The 22,376-nt window shown below is 47.5% G+C and overlaps 2 protein-coding genes and 1 long non-coding RNA gene across 3 annotated transcripts in view; 2 read left to right on the forward strand and 1 right to left on the reverse strand.

Moving 5' to 3' along the window:
- fgf11a (fibroblast growth factor 11a) overlaps positions 1-10,528 on the forward strand; it is a 35,560-nt gene extending 25,032 nt beyond the window's left edge. Inside the window, 6 exon segments of the mRNA XM_052068408.1 lie at positions 4,536-4,639; positions 8,627-8,669; positions 8,672-8,724; positions 8,726-8,791; positions 8,794-8,827; positions 10,207-10,528. Coding sequence (XP_051924368.1) covers positions 4,536-4,639; positions 8,627-8,669; positions 8,672-8,724; positions 8,726-8,791; positions 8,794-8,827; positions 10,207-10,349 — 443 coding nt within the window. The 3' untranslated portion in view covers positions 10,350-10,528.
- Positions 1-22,376, reverse strand: part of LOC127602482 (uncharacterized) — a 250,228-nt gene that overhangs the window by 136,770 nt on the left and 91,082 nt on the right. The window lies entirely within an intron of this gene.
- Positions 14,826-21,810, forward strand: chrnb1 (cholinergic receptor, nicotinic, beta 1 (muscle)). Its single transcript, XM_052068059.1, has 11 exons — positions 14,826-15,076; positions 16,979-17,112; positions 17,400-17,444; positions 17,517-17,626; positions 18,412-18,520; positions 18,607-18,751; positions 19,296-19,481; positions 19,569-19,792; positions 19,885-20,063; positions 20,834-20,981; positions 21,104-21,810. The coding sequence occupies exons 1-11, from the start codon at positions 15,016-15,018 to the stop codon at positions 21,239-21,241; spliced, it is 1,479 nt and encodes a 492-aa protein (XP_051924019.1). The 5' UTR covers positions 14,826-15,015; the 3' UTR covers positions 21,242-21,810.

Here is a 22,376-nt window from a genome sequence, read left to right on the forward strand (position 1 = left end):
CTATCCCAGCCGTCTTCGGGCAGTAGGCGGGGGACACCCTGAATCGGTTGCCAGCCAATTGCAGGGCACACAGAAACGAACAACCATCCACGCTCACAATCACACCCACGCAGGCCCGGGGCGAACATGCAAACTCCACACAGGGAGGCCGGAGCTGGAATCGAACCCGGTACCTCTGCACTGTGAAGCCGACGTGCTAACCACTGGACTACCGGGCCGCCCTAATAATGTACATTGTTTTATAAACATAATCATGAAATGTGGGGACCTCAGACAGTCACACTTTGCAACGTGACTGTCGTCAGATTACCCAAGTGAGAAAAGCAGCATTTTGCGGTATATATGGCCATTTTTTTTTTGCATTTGAGATGCAGGAACACGGCTGAGTCTTGAGCTGAGGAGTTGGTCCGCCTCTGTTGTGACATGCGCTCACTCACTGGTTGCTGAGTTTCCCCCGATGTATACGTGGGGGTGCAGTTAATGGCTGGAGGGAAGAAGCTGGTGTCTACTGGATTTGGTGCGCATGGATCTGTAGCGTCTGCCTGAGGGGAGTGGCTGGAAAAGGTGGTGGGCAGGGTGCGGGGGATCCAGGAGGATTTTCCGTGCCCTTGTCTTGATTCTTGCAGTGTGCAAGTCCTCAAGAGTGGGTAGGGCGGTGCCAACGATTTTTTCTGCCGTCCTAACTGTCCGTTGAAGTCGGATTTTGTCCTTTTTTGTGGCGGCCCCAAACCAAACCGTGATGGAAGAACACAGGATTGATTCGATGACTGCCGTGTAGAACTGTCGTAGCACCTCCTGTGGCAAGCCATGCTTCCTCAGCAGCCTCAGGAAGTACATCCGCTGCCGGGCCCTTTTCAGGATGGAGATGGTGTTGACTTCCCACTTCATGTCCTGGGAGACTGTGATTCCCAGGAACTTGAAGGTCTCGACGGTTGACACAGGGCAGTTGGATAGTGTGAGGGGCAACTGAGGAGAAGAATGTTTCCTGAAGTCCACGATCATCTCTACAGTCTTGAGAGTGTTCAGCCCGAGGTTGTGTCGGCCGCACCACAGCTCCAGCTGCTCCACTTGTTGGCGGTACGCAGACTCGTCGCCGTCTTTGATGAGATTGGGGTTTCGGTTGAAATGATCGTATTTGCGCACGATGGCTGAGGAAGCCAAGGTCGGGCTTTCCACCAGACACCACGTCTAACTGATTGTAACGTGGCCATAAGACTATAATCCCATTCCAAATGTTTTTTTTCCGCGACCAATTAAGCGTTCCACTTCATTTGACCCGAAACAAGTCTGTTGCAGAAGGAAAGAGGCGAGCTGAAGATCCCTCAAGACAAAAGGAGGAAAAAAGAAGAAAGAAGAAAGGAAAGTAAGATTGGGGTGATGAAAGCCATATTGACTCTCAGCGTGTAGATCAGAAAGCCACAAGGAGCGGCGTCATCCTCCGACTTTTATCCTCTTTAATTTGCATCTCCCGCTGTTGGAAGGAAATGTTATTTATCTGCGTCTTTGCTCTGGAGCATGTCGCGCTCGCTTCCCCTCCTTCCTCCCCCCCCCCCCCCCCCCCAAAACCCTTCCATCTGCGTCTCTTTGTCTGACTTTCCCCCCGTGCTTGATATCATTCAGCGAGAGAAGAGAAATCAAAGGCTCGGAGAACTGCGAGGAACAAGACGAAGACGGTGAGAGTGAGCGCTTGAGGAAGAGCAAAAGACGAGAAATGAGACGGGGGAGATGGTGTGTCTCATGTCACAACACAGCACACAGGAGTTCAACTCAAAAACAGAATCTCAAATCACATTTCCCCAATTGAAATAATGGAAAAGCCGTTAATTCGTTCCAGCTCCCCAAAAACACCAACAGAGATTGTTGTCTTCTGCTTTAAATAAGGAAAAACAGCACTGTACAGGTCCATACCTGACACATAATACTTGCAAATTAATATTTTGCGCCTAATCAACAGATATCATCTAGCAAAACTGAGACTTAAACGCCAAGACAACCGTCAAATTTAAGTATCAGAAGTAAAAGACCCACCAAGACGCTCCTCAAAAACTCACGCCACCAGCACGGGTGGTCAGGAGCCCGAGAAGTAGCTAGCTAGCAACAGCTACAGCTAGCAACAGCTACAGCTAGCTACAAGTGCGCCTAAACTTGTTGCGGAGTCGCTCCTAAGTCGGTAAGCATCTCCCCCGGTGCGGTGAATCAGTTCCATCATACTGACGACGGATGACTGATGACAAAAGACGCGGAGCCATGCTAGATACTAAACTAACCTAGGAATGAGACCGCTAGTGTGTCGAATACCGCAAATAAGTGCTTCTGTGATTAATTACACATTTTACAGACATCTGGCTTGGCTGTAACCGCATTAAAGCAGAGAGCATTCAACTTTGAAGAGCAAAATGGCAGGATAATGAATAAATGTGTTTTGGGGAGAAAATGTTCATCATAGTTCATCTTTTGTTTTGGGGTTTGGGGAAATACATGTACGGGGGGGCGGGGGGGGGGGGGGGAAGCATAATAAGATCATGCTTCTGGCTATTTTCCCTTTCGTATACAGCATTAGGGCGGCCCGGTAGTCCAGTGGTTAGCACGTCGGCTTCACAGTGCAGAGGTACCGGGTTCGATTCCAGCTCCGGCCTCCCTGTGTGGCGTTTGCATGTTCTCCCCGGGCCTGTGTGGGTTTTCTCCGGGTACTCCAGTTTCCTCCCACGTTCCAAAAACATGCATGGCAGGCTGATTGAACACACTAAAATTGTCCCTAGGTGTGAGTGTGAGTGCGAATGGTTGTTCGTTTCTGTGTGCCCTGCGATTGGCTGGCAACCGATTCAGAGTGTCCCCCGCCTACTGCCCGAAGACAGCTGGGATGGGCTCCAGCACCCCCCGCGACCCTAGTGAGGATCAAGCGGCTCGGAAGATGAATGAATGAATATACAGCATTATATTTAGTGAGCATGTGGCTGGTCGTCAAAATATGCCTGAATAAATTAATAAACGGAACTGAACTTCAGCATAATTCGTTGTGTTCCTCAGAGGATAAAGAATATGTCCCCTAGAGCATTGTTATATCGTCAATCGACACGTGTCGCCGCGGTTGTTGTTAAAGAGAAACTTGCTGAATGGTTGATTATGTAAGCGCCGCAGTCATAATGCCAATCTTGCCGCCCGCGTTTGCTACGACGCGTTAGCATTAAGCTAACGGATTTTGGTCAGTCAATTACATAGCGCGTATTTCTCCCGAGGTACCACTGTCCCTTGCTTTGCAACTGCATTCCGGGTGCAGCACAATGCGGCGGCAAGGTCGCACAAGCCCGCCGTTTGCATCGCTTAACTTTGTGTCCCGCTGTCACCACCAACCCCCCGCCCCTCCTCCTCCCCCCGCATCCAATCTACCTCCACGTTCTCCTTGCTTATTTATTGTCTCTATGATCTCCAGGCCTCAAATTGACTGGCGGGATTGATTTGGCAACACCTTCCCTCCCGTCCCTTTCATTTCCTCTCCCCGGGGAACGACCAAAAAAAAAGTAAACAAGAACTTTTTTGGGATGTTCTTTTTTTCTTTTTTCAGAGTCGATTTGAATAAAACGGATGAAGAACGCGTTATCCAGGAATAGTGATGATGATGATGATGATGATGGATGTGATAGCGAGGCCTTATTTATCGCGGGCTGTGGAGGAAAGTCAACGATTTGTCAGTTTGCAGGCGGAAATTATGCAAAAGACGGCGGAGGGCCAGCGAAAGTCAAAGCAGCACTTGAAAGGCGGGCAGGAGGCTACAGTACAAAGAAAGCTTGGATCCCAACATTGGATTCCCCCCCCCCCCCCCCCCCCCCCATCCCACGCGCTCTCCCCTCTATTTGTCCTCCCATTGTGACACTTGGCTCATTTGCGAGAGCGCCTCTTTGAGATGCAGAGATCGATGAGGCAAACAGAAGCAGAGCCCCCCTCCGGAAAGACAAGGAAGAACACAGGCGGTGGGTGAGGGGCTCCATGTTCCAAATAGAACCGACGTGACCACAATGAGGCGCTCTCTTTCAGTGAATGGAAAAATTCGGATGCGTTTCCCAGCAACGCACCTCCTCCCCCCCCCCCCCCCCCGTCACTTGCGCCGACTCCCAAACTTTTTCTTCTCCCCATCGCAGCCACGATTGACTTTCCGTCTCCATCCGTGGACGCCGATACGACTCTCGACTTGAAATTGATTGGAAACTTGCTAGTATTACATTTTTCATTTCCGTGGAGTGGAGGGGCCGGGGGTGTCTCCTTCATTCATCCATCAACTTAAAAATGCACACATGTAATCGAGGTCGATGACAATAGGCATGGCTGACGTTTGCGCCTGCGCGCGTAATTCCAAGGTTGCCTTTGAATGAGCAAAAATGGGGATTTTACGTCATCCGCTGCACCCGAATGTCTTTCAGCCGCGTGTCCGGCCGGATGACCTGAACGTCCTTCCATTCCTCCTGATCCCGTCCTCCGAGCCGCTTTCTCACACTGATCATCATTTATTCACTTTTGCGTTTTTTTTTTCTTCCCAACAGTGCAGTTCAACTTGATTCCTGTGGGCCTCCGCATCGTGGCGATCCAGAGCACCAAGACGGGGCTCTACGTGGCCATGAACAGCGAGGGCTACCTCTACACTTCGGTACGGACCTCTAATGGATCAGCGCAGTGAGCAAACCAGATCTCACATTGGATCTTACTCCATTGCTCCTCATTGAGTGGTCACGAGTAAATAAATGGAGCTTTTCTCTCATTCGCAGTACATTTGATCATTACGTTGATCCGATCCAATTGAGCGCTCTTGAAATTAGCCTTTGAGCGTACTCCACCCGCCTCTGTCCAGCTCAGAGCTTTAAGCAGCCTCACCAGTGGCAGCGAGTCCCCCCCCCCCCCCCACTTCCACCCCAAATAAGAACCAAAAAGTGCCATTGATAAGTCAAATTTTGAGGCCGCATTGTGTACAATTGTGATTTTGAATCATTAAATTTTAACGATATTCATTTTTGCACAGTTGAGAAACCCCGCATTAGTGACCCACTTCTCTTCAACGCAGGGAAAGCACCCCTGCGGAAAAAAGTTTGAGAAAATCCCTGCGAGATGACAGAGAAAGGCGGGCAGCCGGATGTGTAGGGTGTGAGGACGGGAGAGGGGGGGGGGTGGCGGGGTTGCTTCCCATCCCAACCTTAAATAACCTGCTCTGCTCTTATTCTCTGCAAATGTAAGCCTCCAAATGAAAGATAGAGGGCAAAGCTGCAAGAAAGAAATTGAGGAGGAGTTTTTTTTTTTTTTTTCACCTTAGAGAGGCGATGTCGCTGGAAATGTGCAAGTAGCGTGGTGTCCCTCGCCCCAGAATGAATCCAAAAGAGCCTCAGTGAGCGCTGGCTCTGCAATGCGGGAAGAGGAGTGATCGTCCGGGCTGCAAAAGGGTGACCATCCGAGCAGTGCAACCTCATTAAGGGAAAGGTTACGCTGCTAAAACTTGCTGTGTCCTGCTGATCAACTGGCACACTCAATATCCTAACTACTGCAAGAAAGTGGACAGACACTTTTTAGTGAGGAAGAAGAAAAAAAATGATTGCAACCAATATAAGCAAGGCAATTTAAAAATACTGTATATATTTTTTTAAAAACCTGCACATGTAAAACAATTGTTGGGTCCAACCCTCATCTATGGTCACGCGCTATGGGTCGTGACCGAAAGAACGAGATCCCGGATACAAGCGGCCGAAATGAGTTTTCTCCGCAGGGTGTCCGGGCACTCCCTTAGAGATAAGGTGAGAAGCTCGGTCATCCGGGAGGGGCTCCGAGTCGAGCCGCTTCTCCTCCACATCGAGAGGAGCCAGATGAGGTGGCTTGGGCATCTGATTCGGATGCCTCCTGAATGCCTCCCTGGTGAGGTGTTCCGGGCATGCCCCACCGGGAGGAGACCCCGAGGAAGACCCAGGACACGCTGGAGAGACTATGTCACCCAGCTGGCCTGGGAACGCCTCGGGATCCCCCGGGGAGAGCTGGAAAAAGTAGCTAGGGAGAGGAAAGTCTGGGCTTCCCTGCTAAAGCTGTTGCCCCTGCGACCCGGCCCCGGATAAGCGGTAGAAGATGGATGGATGGATGGATGGATGGATGGAAGTTTACTGCCAAACTAAACATAAAACAGAGGATGAAACATTGTGTATGACACTTTGCCTTACAAAAGTAATATATGCGAACACATAATGCAAATTTCCTCAGTGTGGGACAAATAAAGTTTTTTTAAAAAATCTTATCTCAATGGACAAATCCAAAAATGAGCTCACGAACAGCATTTAGATGACGATATTAAGCGACAGGTATTTGAATACATCAAGTGCAGCAGCACTTATAGACAGACAACCGGACACTATTTACGAGCATATGTAATTGGCCTTCTGCCAAATTACTTCCAGGACTCTTCCTAATTTATTGATGTGTAATAAATTACGCAAACCTATGAAACCAAACCAATTTATCATACATCTGAAATTGTTGATTGTAATACAGGTGAACCCTTTCAGGGACAGCGGTTACCACAGTGCACAAGTTCTCATGTTATCAGGTTACAGGGTGCATAAAAGGGTTAATTTATCACTCGTGTTAAATTAAAAACTAATGATAATAATAAGGGGAAGATGGGATCTTGAAAATATAGTCACATGATGAATCACAGTCACAATATTAAGGGAGAATTTTTCAAAATCGTTCACCCCCCATCTTAAAGACAATATTAAAAGCGCAACATTTAAAACACAAAGGGCTCTTGCTCCAACGGGACGAAATAACCTTTGTTAGGAAAAATGAAAAATAAATAGCGCTCCGCTGAGGACATTGTGGCCCATTTTCTTAAACGTGGGGTGTGGAAAATCCTCCTGGGAAGAGACAAGAGGGAAATGACGTGTGGCTGCTCTGCTGCGAGTGTGCACGTGTGTGTACAGGTATGTGTGTGTGTCTTTATTATACAGTTTAACAAAGCATGACCGCCCACCCTCCTATATCCTACACACACACACACACACACACATTCTCGCCTGGTCAATTTGGCTCCCCACCACATGCCCTCAGCAAAGCTACATGTGCAGTATATACACAGAAAGGAAGGCAGACGTAATTGGGCCGGACCGGTATCGGGGCCTCCACTATCCTCCCCATAGGGAGAAAAAGTTGTTCAACTCCAAACTCTGACAACGATGAACACAGCTTTGACCCTTGGGACCTAACATTGAGGAGGAGGGTATCGAAGCAAAGATCGATGCTAAACTATTCATAAACTTTAGATTACATATACAGATATGATATCGCTGAGAGCCGGCTGGCAGGTACCCCAGTCGGGGTCCTGTGCCGTCCTCCGCTTCCAACACCTTCAACAAGACTATGGCGCTCAAGTAAAAATGTTGATAAGCTCATGCAGGAAGGAGTCAAGAAAAAAAAATAAGAGCAGAAAACAAGTTGAATTTTGTATTAAGCTAATAAGTAAAGTCACTCAGTAAACAACCTAGCCCCCAGACCACAGAGACCACCCGCTAGGCACACTGTCTCACCACTAACATGTGTCCTCTCGGATAGAGCAAAGGTGGCGAGGGGCAGAAAGCGGCCCAATATTTTGCGTACCCCAAATGCTCGACGGGGTGCACCTGTCCAGTTGTTTTCATGATGACATACCCCAGCGTGCAGCCTTTGCTGCAGCCAGTTGCACAGAAACGAGCTGAAGCGGATCGAAAATCGCTGCGCGTTTAGAGCACCCTCTGCTGAACAGTCAAGGAATTGAAGCAAGTTCAGGGTGTCTTCCTTTCGTCTCAAGGTGACGAGGGGTGACCAACAGACCCTTGAAATGATGAGAATCTGCGTGACGGCTCGTCAGAGTAAAAGCTTGGCAGACCACCCGTGCCCCGTGAATAATTCAATGACTTAAATGAGTACGTTGTCACACAAAGTAGCAAAACTGACGGCACCCTGGGGTGGGGTCGGTGGGCTGGGCTGTGATGAATCTCTACGCCTGTTTGCGAGTCTAATGCCCAGGTGTTCGCAAAAGGGCATGGACATTTTTTATTTGTGACTGTCCAAAGGTGGATATTCCGCCGAGGATTCAGGAAAAGCTCCAGCATCAGACGTCTATCTGAAGGAATGCGAGTGAGCGAGAGAGCAAAGAGAGAGAGAAAGAGACGAGAGAGAGAGAGAGAGGGAGAGAGAGAGAGCAAAGTCCTTATTCAGGCCTTTTCTGCTCACCCGTCACATCAAGGCTCCAAATCAATCCTGCAAATTGGTTTGTTCCCTGACAAGGTTGCAACATGACAGAGGGATGCGAAGGGGGGGGTAGGGGGTATGGCGTGAACAGGGAGAGGCGGAATGTGGCGTGAGAGGGAAAAATGTGGGAGCTGCAGGAGGAGGAAGAGTTGTGGTGACGGAGGGGGGGGGGGGGGGGCTGCGCCGGATGTCCCGCTGTTGACGTATTGCCGGATACAAGCGTGTATATGTCTGTTTGTGTACTGAAGGCCGAAGCGGGGTTGCTGGACCATCCAGAGTAACGGGGGGGGGGGGGGGGGGGGGGGGGTGGGGCTCCGTTTTCCCATATCCCAAGTGTGCTACCTCCCACCTCTCACCTTTGCGTGTGTGTCTTCAGGAGCACTTCACGCCAGAATGCAAGTTCAAAGAGTGCGTGTTTGAGACTACTACGTCACCTACTCGTCCATCCTGTACAGACAGACGCAGTCGGGCCGGGGCCTGGTACATCGGCATCAACCGGGACGGCCAGGTCATGAAGGGAAACCGCGTCAAGAAGACGAAGGGGCGCCTGCACATTTTCTACCCAAACTCATTGAAGGTAGATCAATAGCTGCAAGCTCGCCGTATTGATTGCCCATTTGGTATCGAGGCCTTCAGTGTGGACGAATCTACCGCCGCTCACATGCCATTTATTAGAGGGCTCATCAACACGATACGAAAAAGGGAGCTGTTTTCCATTCCAATAAAATGCACCACACCACCAAAGATGCTGATTAGTGTGCGCTGATAGTGAAAGATGTGTTTTAGTGAGCAAACGAACTTGGCTAAAATAAGTTTTGATTTATCCAACAACCAAACAGAGGACGGAAAAATACTGATGTCATGAACGGTCGCTTTTGCTAATACAGTATGGTTTAAACCGAAACTAAAATTCACATTTGTGAAACTAACTGCAATAACTATAATTACGTCAAAAATATCCGGGTGCTCCGGTTTCCTCCCACATTCCAAAAACATGCGTGGCAGGCTAATTGAACACTCTAAATTGTCCCTAGGTATGATTGTGAGCGTGGATGGTTGTTCGTCTCTGTTGTGCCCTGTGATTGGCTGGCAACCGATTCAGGGTGTCCCCCGCCTACTGCCCGGAGACAGCTTGGATAGGCTCCAGCACCCCCCGCGACCCTCGTGAGGATCAAGCGGTACGGAAGATGAATGAATGAATGAATATCCTTCGTTTTCGTCTTTGGTAATACTTTTCGTTCATGAACGATCGTGGTTTATTTTAAATATTTTTATTTTGTATAATGGCCATACCAAGGAAGCAAGGTTGAACCGTTGTTTGGGAATTTAAGTTTACTTTATGACACAATGCTTGGAAAACGGTTTTTTTTTCCCCCATTTGCACTCCACAGATATTCATATCCGCCCACCCAAAAAAAACTAAAACTAATACTAAAACTAAACAAAAACAAGGCTTTTTATCGAAATAAATAAATAAATACAAACTACAAACCCACTGTAAGTCCAAATTAAAACTGAAAAAAAGTCCTAATTAAATATAAACTAATGGGTTATTTTTGGTTATATTTTCAAACTATTATAATCCTGATGGTATGCACTACTAATTCCTCAAAGGGCAAATTAGATTGAAAGGACAACACTCGCCGGCTGACATCTGACAATAAGATCAAGCATCCACTTAAGTATATTGGAAGCATAGAAACCAAGAGAAAAGTGAAGAAAAGAATGGAATTCACTGTTGGAATAAATGAATACATTCATTCATTCATTCATTCATCCATCTTCCTAACCGCTTGATCCTCACTAGGGTCGCGGGGGGGTGCTGGAGCCTATCCCAGCTGTCTCCGGGCAGTAGGCGGGGGACACCCTGAATCGGTTGCCAGCCAATCGCAGGGGTACAATTTCAGTATAATTCAGATGAATTGTTCAAATGTTTTTCTTATTCCCGATATACAGTGGCCATGTACAGGGAGCCGTCCCTCCATGACGTCGCTGAACAGAGTCCGCCTCGGAAAACGCCCAAGACCTCCAGTGACTCGCCTGTGCACCAGAACGGCAAGAAAGACCCTCAAAGCAAAACCAAAACCTTGTCGTCCTAGCGCTGTGACAAACGGGGCTGGGATGAGGATGGACCCCTGGAGGACGCCCGAACAGGGTTGGAAACTGCAGAGAACATCCTCCGCATCTACCTTCACGTCCTTACCTCTGTGCGAGTATAATTTGGGAAGCAATAACTCCATTAAGAGGTGTGGCCTTCTTGCCAAGAAGCACTGTGGGGTTGTTTTTCCCCGAAGTCGGTCCAGCAGCTGAGCAAAAAGTCTTCCTGGCATTTATCATAACGGGTGCAAAGGTGGATGCTGATTGGATTTGACTGGTTCCATCAATGTCTTCCATGCATGTCAGCAACTTTTTAAGAAGCCCCGTGTGTGTGTGTGTGTGTGTGTGTGTGTGTGTGTGTGTGTGTGAGATCTTCCATTTACCACTGGTGTGATTTGATGAATTTGTGACTTGTACTAAATTTTTCACTCATCATTGCTCATGATGTTGATCACTACCTGTCAACCTTCCCCCCAAAAACACACTGACACACACACACCAAATGAATATCCCCCCTAAATAATAGCCATCGATCCAATAATGTCGTGAAATTACAATAATACCAAAAATGATGTTGCTCTTTACACAGGTAAGCATCTTTTCTCACTTTTAAGCACGGGATGACTTAATGTAAAGACCGTAAACTTTCAATTCAATGAACCCATTTAATGCTGCCGTCATTGTTACAGTTGTTCCAAGCCGTTAATTGTTGAAACGCCACTTTCGCACCCGGCGGAAGCGTTTTAGACCTTAATTAAATCGCTAAATAGATCTTCAGGTTGCCATGTTTGACCAATCATCCCCTATGGATCACAAAGTCCATTAAATGTTTGACTATTCTCCACAAAGTAATTACACAAATGTTTAATTAAACACCGCCGCTGCTCGAATAGAATTAAGACGATGGGTAGGAATTGCTTGGGTGGAGGTGCGGAAGATTTAACTGTGAAATAGAAAAAATAATCTTGGGTAACTACTTCATTCTAAGGGCTGGGACGTTTCTAGGTTGCGATATTTATTTATTGATTTGTTTTAGGTTTGTTTTCAGGGTTTACTCTAGAGGCAAGAAGCTGCAAAGGGCTGATGGTAGCGGTTGAGTTTTGAAATACGAGATGAGGTGGAACATTTGAGGGAGGTCGCATTGTGGACGTTGTCGCTAAAACATGATTTCTTGGTTTTGATGCCGAAAAACAAATCCAGTACAGTGGTGCCTTCGGATACGAGTGACCGGACTTAAATGAAATTTTAAAAAAACAACAAAAAAACTGAGGCTTCGAGCGGTTTCATGCCACAGCCAATTTAAGTTTCTCCACATGAATTACACATGTACTTAAAACGACAACATAACACAAATCCGCTAGCTTAGGACTAATGCTAACTTAGGCCTTAATTGGTTTATGGTTTATGTGACTGAAAGAGTGGACAGTCGTATTGTATTCTTTATCCTCTGTAAAGAACTACATGACTCCCACTTGAGTTCTACACAGGACATACCCCATTGCAATCTGATTGGCTCCTGAATCCAGTCAAGAAAATCAAGTGCAATTGGCCTTCATACTTGCGCCAGGTGGCTAAGGTGGATGAATTTCCCCTTTCCACCATTTCCATCCGTTACAACTGGGAAAGAGAAGTCGCGATTTCACAAAACGAATGAAACTTGTATCTCAAGGCACCGTCATATCACAAATATCGCACACAAGCTTTGCATATCTGACTCGAGGATGAAAGCGGCGATATGGGCTGCAATTGCGCAGTACTGTAATCTCCTCCCTGGGGAGTCCCTCGCCTCCATGAGGTACTGACCACCGCAGTGAGGGTCATCTTAGTCTGAGAGAGATGCTTCCACAGCCCTGTCACTTAAACTGGATGTGGCATCCATGGATACTGTATGAGGTGGACGTAATTTGCATGTGAGAGTCGGTGGAGGAAGAATCAATGAGTGCGAGTGACTGCCCCCCCCCAACCAAAAAAAAAGGCAATAAACGCCATTAACAAGGTGCAGCCACCATCATGTCTGACGTGGGGGGAGGGATGCGGGAAGGGGGGAGGGGATTAATATTGATATTGCAAGCTCACGTGTACTGTACAGACTTTGATTCGTGTGTTCCCTTGAGTGCGGGTGTGTTTGCGTTACTTTGCGGTGGAGTCCCTAAGCCACATCTGCAATGCAGCAGAAAACACCAAAAAAAGAAAAAGAGTTAGTGTGTGAATGTGTTTATGTGTGTGTGTGTCGGTGGAGGGGGGCTGAGGGGGGGGTTCTGACAAAAGAGTGACGCTGTCCTTATTCTTCGACTTCCAGCCCCCATACGAAGCTTTACTATTATTGTAATGAGGATGATGATTCTGTTTGGATTCATCATAGCGCGAAATGTAGAGATTGCGATTGTCGGACGGCGTGCCAGCTTCCAGAATGAACATAGAGTGATCTTTCCATGCACACACACACACACGTCCACCCACGATGAATTTCTTCCCCCCCGAAAGCAAATGCACCAAATTCATGTTTCCGATTGGCCGTTCCGTCCAAACCCGGACCTCATCCGCCGAGGCGTCTCCCGCTTCCTCACCAGGAACAAGCTCAGAGGACCTGACCGAGCTCCGTCACAGGATTTTAACCGCACAACTCGCTGTCGACCTTTTGAAGTGTCTCACGTCATCCACAAAAGTTTTGTTGTTGTTGTTGTTGGTGTCGTTGTTCTTTATACTTCCCGGACACCTTCTGCAGAAAAATCATTGTCTTCCAATTTGCAATTCGCTTGAGTCTTCCAAGCTGTCAAAGCTACAATGACACTACAGTATTTTTGTATGGAAATATATCCAGTCTAACTGTGTCAAAGTGTCCCCACGTGAGAGCGACACGCAGCGCGGGGGGTGGGGGGTGGTTGGGGGGGGGGGGGGGACGACAAGCTTGCATGCGCCACAAATGAACTTTGCCCTCTATTTACTCTTGAATCCCTTCGTGGCCTCCCTCAACCTGCCGCTCACCCTTCCGAATCTTCACCCTGCATTTGCAATATGATATGCATTTATTTCTATAACTTCCCTCAAGTCAAAGACAATTGAATAAAACAAACTAATATATTTATATGATTGTAACACTGGTGGTCAGAGTGATTTTTTTTTCCCCTGATAGAAGGTGATGAATTGAATTTAAGATTTAATTCATTCATTCATTCATTCATTCATCTTCCGTACCGCTTGATCCTCACTAGGGTCGCGGGGGGTGCTGGAGCCTATCCCAGCTGTCTCCGGGCAGTAGGCGGGGGACACCCTTAATCGGTTGCCAGCCAATCGCAGGGCACACAGAGACGAACAACCACTCACACTCACACCTTGGGACAATTTAGAGTGTTCAATCAGCCTGCCATACATATTTTTGGAATGTGGGAGGAAACCGGAGCACCCGGAGAAAACCCACGCAGGCCCGGGGAGAACATGCAAACTCCACACAGGGAGGCCGGAGCTGGAATCGAACCCGGTACCTCTGCACTGTGAAGCCCACGTGCTAACCACTGGACTAAGATAAGATAAGAAAACCTAGAAGTAGAACAACAAAATAAAGGAGCTGCTGGAAAGGCAGCCACTCTGGCGGCGCCATTTTGAAGTCAAAAAAACAAAAATAACACAAGACAACACATAGGACACAGACAGTCGTTCAATCTTCACCAATTTTCTGCATACACTTTGTTGTCTGAAGCAGTTCTAGATGAAAGAGGAGAGGATCAAAGTGTCCTTTCTCCAGTGGATCAGAGACGTCATGCTGAAAATGTGCACACGTCTGCTACAAGCAAAGTTTTGAAAGCAAACACGAAGCTGTAGCATCCATTGACGAAAAGAGATTAGTTCACTTCTCCTGTCCCACGTAATCCGCTTCAAACTCCAAGCCGCGACCCCCAGCTCCAAATCCGCATCCGCTCCTTTCTTCTCATCGTCGGCTCCTCAAGACCTCCATCCATCCAGCCGCAGACCGTTCAACAGCACCGATCTCTCCGCTGAACAAAGCGGGGCTGTGAAAAATGCTGCCCCTTACAGGCGCAAGACACAAGCGCCCCGGGACTACCGGGCCGCCCATTAGATTTAATTCATCCTCACCAAAATAAACAAGACGGTAATAAGGTGGAGGATTTCTTAATTGAATGAAGTGTGCCGAGCGCCGTCAAATTGATTTTGCGAACGGACCTGAGAAAACAATCCAATTTAACTCCGCCGATGAAAAATGCGAGTCATCTGTTGTCGATGGCCTCCTCGCCGGTTGGATGTTAGCACTTTGCTTCTATGCTAATTAAATTGGACGTGGACCAAATGGCGGCGGGAGCGGATCATAAATGATGTTGGCATGTTGTTTGTCGTCGCTGAGCGTCTCGTCTCGTTTTGTTCTACTGGTTGGCGAACGAGGCCTGAATCCGGTGTGACACGGAGGAGGGACACACACGCACATAGACACACACACACACTCGCGCCCTGGCCGCCCCCTTGTCCATCGTAATTTGAGCAGTCAGCAGATGGCCCGACCGGCCTGACTGACAGACAACATTCCGCTCGGACTAAAAGTCACACGGAAGATCTCTCCGGAAGACTTCCGCGGGAGCAGAAAAGACGAAAGAAAGTCGACAGACTAGCTAAAAAGAAATATATTTTCCGACTTGGAGTTTTGTTGTTTTTGTGACGATGAAAAGCGCAGACTTGTTCCTGTTAGTGTGTTGCGTATGCAGCCTGAGTTCACTGGGAGGTAAGCAACAGGAGTGTGTGTGTGTGTGCGTGTGTGTGTGTGTGTGTGTGTGTGTGTGTGTGTGTGTGTGTGTGTGTGTGTGTGTGTTTGCACGCATGCGCCTGCATTCAGTGCATTGCCATCCAATAGGAGAACCGTATGTAAGGGCTTTACACAAAACAAATTCCATTCGGTAAGAATATACTGAGCCTGATTATTGTTCCACATGAAAAATAAAAAAAAGTTTCATCAGATAATAAAGATGCCATTTTAAATATATATACTGTATATGAATGACGTTTTCATTGGAGAGGCATCATCTCACTACTAAAAATTGTCGGCTTAGTTCACCAGACTACAAATCAAGCTAATCCAATGGCCCAGTTGGTCCCCAAACCGACTTTTTGTTTGTTTTATTGCTCAAAGTATGAACATCGGGGGTGCTCATAACTGTAGCGTAGGTGATCCGATACCAAAATAATTATTTCTTCATGTGGGACGCCACCCACCCCTCCCGTTGAATAAAGGCGGTTGAATTAAAAGTTGGCTGTATACTTATATCAGGGATGGCAATGGCTAGTGATGAAAAAAAAGTGGAAAGGGGCGTGGCCTGGAGGGGGCGACCAATCACAACAAGTTAGACATCATACACGTCCAATCGCAGGACTGTTTATAATCGGAAAGATGGAAAGACCGATCGGGAGAGCTCGTGAAAACTCGACGATAAGGTACCAGACCCCCACACCCCTTTTAAAATGTTCAACGGATTTTGACGATTCACAAAAATGATCAATTTAAGAAATAAAACGGCTGATTTCGGCGTATCCGCGGGAAATGGCCATCCCCTACTATATATGTGTAGACAATGAACCAGCATCTCTTACAATACAATACAATACATGCTGATTTATATAGCGCTTTCACAACAGCGGCAGCTGTAACAAAGCGCTTAACAAAACAGTTAACATAAAGTAAAATAATAAACACAACACATAACATAAAACACGGACAGTCGTGCAGTCCTAACCACTTTTCCGTCACACGCTTTGTTGTTTGAAGCAGTTTGAGATGAAAGAGGAGAGAATCAAAGTGTCCTTTAACCAGTGGATCGGAGACGTCATGCTCAAAATGTGCACACGTCGGCTACAAGCTAAGTTTCAAAGTCAACAAGAAGCTGTAGCATCCATTGACAAAAAAAAGAGAAGATTCACTTCTCCTGTCCCATGGAAATCCATTTCAATTCCAAGCGGCGACTCTCGGTTCTTAGATAAAAAGGGCATGAACAGCACAAGAAATCAGCATTAGTTACTTACCGATTGGATCAGTGATTGGACCTGGACTGATTCTCGAACCATCAGGACTGCACAACTCTCTGTCCTTGCTCAAGAGAGTCCAGGTGGAACGGTGGCCCAGATTTTTCATTCCTGGCAAGCAGACATCATAGTGAAAGTTCACGTCTTGAATTAACAATGACGTGACAGCAATGACCTCATTCAAGTCATCACGGAAATGTGTCCACGATATCCTCTAGGTTTTGATATTCTCCTCTAACGTGGTCACAAATTAGGATGAAAATTGTTCTTTTGGATCTAGATTGCGCAAAATGATAATTACATAAATTTTCCTGGGTTGGACATATCGCACATTCTCGGGAAGTAATAAAAGATCATCAGTCATTGTTGGGGACGCCCTAATTTGATCGTATTTGTCAAAGTACATCTGAATCAATAAAAATTGGGCTCCCGACGGATTTGATTCTTGATGCTCCTCATCACCGACACGCCTCCGACACGATTTGAGAGCAGAACCAGCAGTTGACGATTCATAAAGACGGCGTTTGATCCCAAATATAGACGATCGGCAGCACGTATGGTCAAGACTGGACGCATGAGCTCTTTTTTTGTTTGATTTGGAACCGTTCAGGAGCAGGAGATGTCGAGCAGGCGCTAACGAAGCAGGTCTTCACCAACTACAACCTCAAGGTCCGGCCCGCGCGCACCCCGACGGAGCGAGTGGTGGTCCGAGTGGGCATGATTCTCTCCTCATTTGTTGGAATGGTGAGTTCAAATGAACGGATGACATTTGGATCGCCCTTTTGTCCCTCGTACTTTGCAAAATGAGTTCCGCTGCTTCCAGTAAGCGTCCCCCCGGCTCAGTGGCTGTCCCAGCTGTCTGCCTGACATTCCTCGCTGTGTTTAAAATAGCCGGGTCGGACACACACACACACACACACGCACACAAGAACGCATGCGTGGATACTCGAGCAGTGAATCAAGTTTCTCGATTTATACCCTTGCCAACCGTAAAATACATTTTGCCTTTTTTAATTCTGTTTTGCTTTCAGAACATGAAAAATGAAGAAATGAGCACCGTCGTCGTCATGAATTTGGTAAGCGCCGATTCAAAACGTGCCTTCCACCCGAACTTTTTTTTTTTTTTTTTCAAAGAACTTTGCAAACAGGAGTGGACAGATTACAACTTGTCATGGGATCCCAAAGAGCACGACGGGATCGAGGTGTTGCGGATTCCCGCTTCAAAAGTGTGGCTGCCGGACATTTATCTGATTAACAAGTAAGGCCACTGCATCCGTGCTGGGATTTAACCCTTAGGTCCTTCGAAACAAAAAAAACCCCCTAAATTACGCGTTTTACGATTTTGGAAATAATGTATGTTGTGTTATACAAACATTCTTTTTTTTTTCAAACACTCAAAATGTTCAGAGGCATCTGTGCTATCCATACATATATAGTTTTTATTAGTTCTTTTGGATTTTTTATTCTTTATTTTTTGCAAAAGGGAAAAGAAATTGTGTCTGGAAGTCCCAATCCCGACCGGACGTGTTCATGTGAAATGCATTGGTTTGAAGCCTCCTGCAAAAAGGCAAACTCATTTGCGATCCTCTGGCGCCACCTAGAAGTTGCACAATTGGAATGACCTCAACCCAACAATGTGGCATGCATGCGTCTGTCCAAGCGAAAACAAAACGATTGATGTAAAAATCGCGTGAAATGCATGTTTACACATTAGGTTTACGATGCATTCAAAAATATGAATTATAATGGGTCTCTATGGTGCAAAATATGTAAATTGTGAAGATTACGGAATCAAAACCTTTTTTTTATTATTGCTGCAATGCCTGAGAATGATCAGCCGGTGACGTCATGAAATTTAGGCCATTTTAGAACCCCCCCCCCCCCCATACGTTTCAGCTCTCTCGTGTTTTTCCGAATGCCTTTGCCTTTGATTCAAAGACATAATTTTGCATTTATCGCAAACGGTGGACTACGAGGGTTAAAACGACAACACAGCCCACACATTTTGTCCTCGCCGTGTTTTTTTTTTTCGTTGACTTACAGCAACGACGGCGTGTTTGATGTGGCGCTGCATGTTCACGTCCAAGTGCACAGCAACGGCAGGGTGACCTGGACCCCACCTGCACTCTACCTGAGCTCCTGCGGCGTTCGGGTGAGGGGAGAACATCCTTGAGCAACAACGCAACATTTCTGCTTTCTCCCCGATCTAAAGATTTCCTTTCCGGCCCCCGCCCCCAGGTGACGTATTTCCCCTTCGACTGGCAGAACTGCAGCATGCAGTTCCGCTCCTACACGTACGACTCCACCGAGATTGAGCTGCAGTACGCCCTGGATGCCAACGGCAACGAGATACGAGAGATCCAACTGGACGAGGCCTTCAGCGGTGAGGCAACAAAGTACACTCAAGGGGACGCTTCATTCTTCGAACGTTTTGTTTGCGACTTTACTTTGGAGTCAGCCAGCTCACGAATGCTCGGTGGCACTTTTAAACACCTCTGACAACTCCGGAGGTTGAAGATGCAGCGCTTCCTCTCGTACGTCGCTTACGTCAGAGTCATCGTCAGTTGTTTTTTCTCAGTTACCGCCAACGTGCGAAGTATCAACACAAGCCGAGAGCGCCCTCTTGTGGTTTAATGTGTACAATGTGTTAACCATTTCACACATAAGTCGCTCCAGAGTACAAGTCGCGCCCCCGGCCAAACTATGAAAAAAAACAACAACGTATACTCCAAAAAATACGGTAAGTTATTTAATTTTCTGTGCGGGCCGGTATCGAATGATTCACGGACCAATAGCGGTCCGCCGCCCAGGGTTTGCTAACCACTGCTATACAGCGCTTCCGTTCGTCCGCGGTTCTTCCTAAATGCTCGGCAAACAAAACTCAGTTGAGTTGAGCTGTATTAATGTGCTGACCGCACGACCCCCAGAGAGCGGCGAGTGGCACATCAGACACAAGGCGTGCAGGAAGAACATGAACAAGGACCTGTACGAGGACATGAGCTTCTACCTGATCATCGAGAGGAAGCCGCTCTACTACATACTCAACATCATCATCCCTTGCATCCTCATCACCGTCATCGCCATCTTTAATTTCTACCTGCCGCCCGATGCGGGTACGGTCTGACGCCGGCGCGCCAAAGAAAAAAAAAAACACGTCCACATAAACGTTCTATTGGCGTCAACTCTGCTCTCCGCCTCAGGTGAAAAGATGGGACTTTCCATCAACGTTTTGCTCACCCTCACCGTCTTCCTGCTGCTGTTGGCGGACAAAATTCCAGAGACGTCGCTGGGCGTTCCCATCATCGTCAAGTACATCATGTTCACCATGATCCTGGTCACCTGCTCCGTCGTCCTCAGCGTGGTCGTGCTCAACTTGCACCACCGTTCTCCCAACACCCACATGATGCCCCTGTGGGTCCGCAGGGTGAGATCACGCCACGCGTCATACGATGGGGCGGTGGGGGGAGGACATTTTCCCATTGGCCCTTAAAGTCAAAGAGATTTCCTTTTCCACAGATCTTCATCCACATGCTGCCCCCGTACCTCTGCATGCTGCGCCCCAAAGTGGAAGTGCCCCTGGCCCTGAAAATGCTGCCTGCCCAGCGGGAGAAGAAAATGTTTGCCATCAACAAGGCCGCCGACGAGTACTTCATCCGAAAGCCGGACTCCTCCATCTTGTTCCCGAAACCCAACAGGTGAGGCCACGCCTATAAGCGATGAGGTCATCTGCGTTTCTGCGTACCTCTTCATTATTGTCGGGGGGGGGAAAAAAAGCATTATAATGAGCGCCAAGAGCAAAAGGTCAGTCCGGTAAGGGTCTGTAAGAGCAATTTGATGAGGCCGCACTTTGTTCCAAGATACACACACACACACACTTAATTGGATTTAGTGCACGTCTTGGCACCCGACACAGCCAATTTTAGTTGAATTAGTCTAATGAATTGTAATTTACTCCTTGCTGAGGGGCTACTTTAAGCATGATGCAAGGGGGGGCAAAAAACAGAAGAGAAAAATTTACGAGGTAAAACAAGCCTGTTCTCTTCCTCTTCCGTTATCCCGATGTCCACAAATGAGGCCTAACCCCCCCACCCCCCCCTCCCCATACCTTCCCCTTGCATCCCAGAGGTCACACCCTCTTTGCCGGGACCACCACAGCATCGTAAACTCATCTAGCGTTTGAAGTGAATACCAAGCAGGCTGTTTCACGCTCAGGCCGGTCCGGGATCCAAAGCCACACTGCCCTCTGGCGGTCAGTTGTCGAACCACAGGAAAAAGTAAAAGCAAGAATCTGAACTGCTCAGCTATTGCTCCCAATTTTTAAATATACTGAAATACAAAAGTCTAACTGATTCTTTTGATAATATACACACACACACAAGCTCTTCATCCTCCCAACACTACAAAATCCAAATGATGACGTCTGTACGTTTTGTCATCTTCTGCCATCCTGTTTGTTTGAACGCAGGTTCCAAGCTGAGGGCAAACCATCCGATCTAAGGAAATTCATCGACGGGCCCAGTAGCTACCTCTCACTGCCCCCCGAACTCAAGTCCGCCGTTGAGGCCATCACGTACATCGCCGAGGCGCTGCAGGCCGAGAAGGACTACGAAGCGGTGAGATTTGCGGCATCCACAAAGAATCTCTTTCATTGCAAAATGGGGTGTATGTGTGTGTGTGTGGGGGGGGGGGGGGGTTAAGTATGCCTCTCTGATTCTGCCTCCCGCATGCATTGCAGCTGAAGGAGGACTGGCAGTACGTGGCCATGGTGGTGGACCGCATGTTTCTCTGGATATTTGTCATCTTCACCACCGTGGGCACCTTGGCGATTTTTATTAAGGCCAGCCTCAATCGCGCGCCCACCGACCCTTTCTAACACGCCGTTGGAAAGAAAAAGTAAATCAACTTCAGCATTTGTTTTTTGGGTTTTTTTTTTCTACCGACTTGCGTGGAAGTGTGAAAGTTGAGGTGGGTCGGCCAAATACAACACACCAAAGCCCGAGCCCAGATTCCAAGTGGGAACCTCAGAACTGTGAGACGGACGTGCGAATCCGCTAGTTTGATTCTGTGCTAAAAATATTCATACGTGTTCATCCACGTGCCGGAGCGTGGATCCGGCACGGCATAAATATTCCGACGCCGTGTCAACAAATAAACACATGAGGCAGAGCAGATGCCATAATGACCCGGCTGTATGCTTTTCATTTCAATGTGTCACAATGCGCCGCGGTGTGTCACATGCTTGATGGATATTCCTGTGCCTAAACTAATCCTCTTTGTATTTAAAGCACTTATGTGTGTTTGCACAGGGAGGCTATTCTTACGTCGCAGCTGTGAATAGCTTGCGGAATTCCCACTGTATAGGTGACCTTTCTGTATGTTTTGTTTTTTTCCTCGTTCCGTCCTCAACTCCGCGGTCTGGATGTCAAATATGTTTTTTTTTTTTTTTTTGTCGACATTAATTTCAATAAAGATCTCAAACGGCTTCATTTGTTTTGAGAATACTAGCAAGCCACACACACACACACACACAAGCTGGCACTGGTTCAGTTTCCCGCATGGACTTCCCTAACATTAATATGTGTTAATACAGGGCCTGGACGCACAAAGACGTAACACACATACATATATAGTAAATATTCATTCATTCATTCATCTTCCGTACCGCTTGATCCTCACTAGGGTCGCGGGGGGTGCTGGAGCCTATCCCAGTTGTCTCCAGCCAATCGCAGGGCACACAGAGACAAACAACCATCCACGCTCACACTCACACCTAGGGACAATTCAGAGTGTTCAATCAGCCTGCCATGCATATTTTTGGAATGTGGGAGGAAACCGGAGCACCCGGAGAAAACCCACGCAGGCCCGGGGAGAACATGCAAACTCCACACAGGGAGGCCGGAGCTGGAATCGAACCCGGTACCTCTGCACTGTGAAGCCGACGCGCTAACCACTGGACTACCGGGCCGCCTATATAGTAAATAACGAATCCAAAATTGGATGAAGAAAAA

Source organism: Hippocampus zosterae, chromosome 1 (genome assembly GCF_025434085.1).
Source record: "Hippocampus zosterae strain Florida chromosome 1, ASM2543408v3, whole genome shotgun sequence".
Lineage (NCBI taxonomy): Eukaryota > Metazoa > Chordata > Actinopteri > Syngnathiformes > Syngnathidae > Hippocampus > Hippocampus zosterae.

Bases quoted from the DNA above. Each gene is read 5' to 3' on its own strand.
- chrnb1 (XM_052068059.1), top strand. From the start codon at position 15,016: ATGAAAAGCGCAGACTTGTTCCTGTTAGTGTGTTGCGTATGCAGCCTG. The intron at 15,077-16,978 runs GTAAGCAACAGG...GGAACCGTTCAG, and splicing joins CAGCCTGAGTTCACTGGGAG to GAGCAGGAGATGTCGAGCAG. The intron at 19,793-19,884 runs GTGAGATCACGC...CCTTTTCCACAG, and splicing joins TGCCCCTGTGGGTCCGCAGG to ATCTTCATCCACATGCTGCC.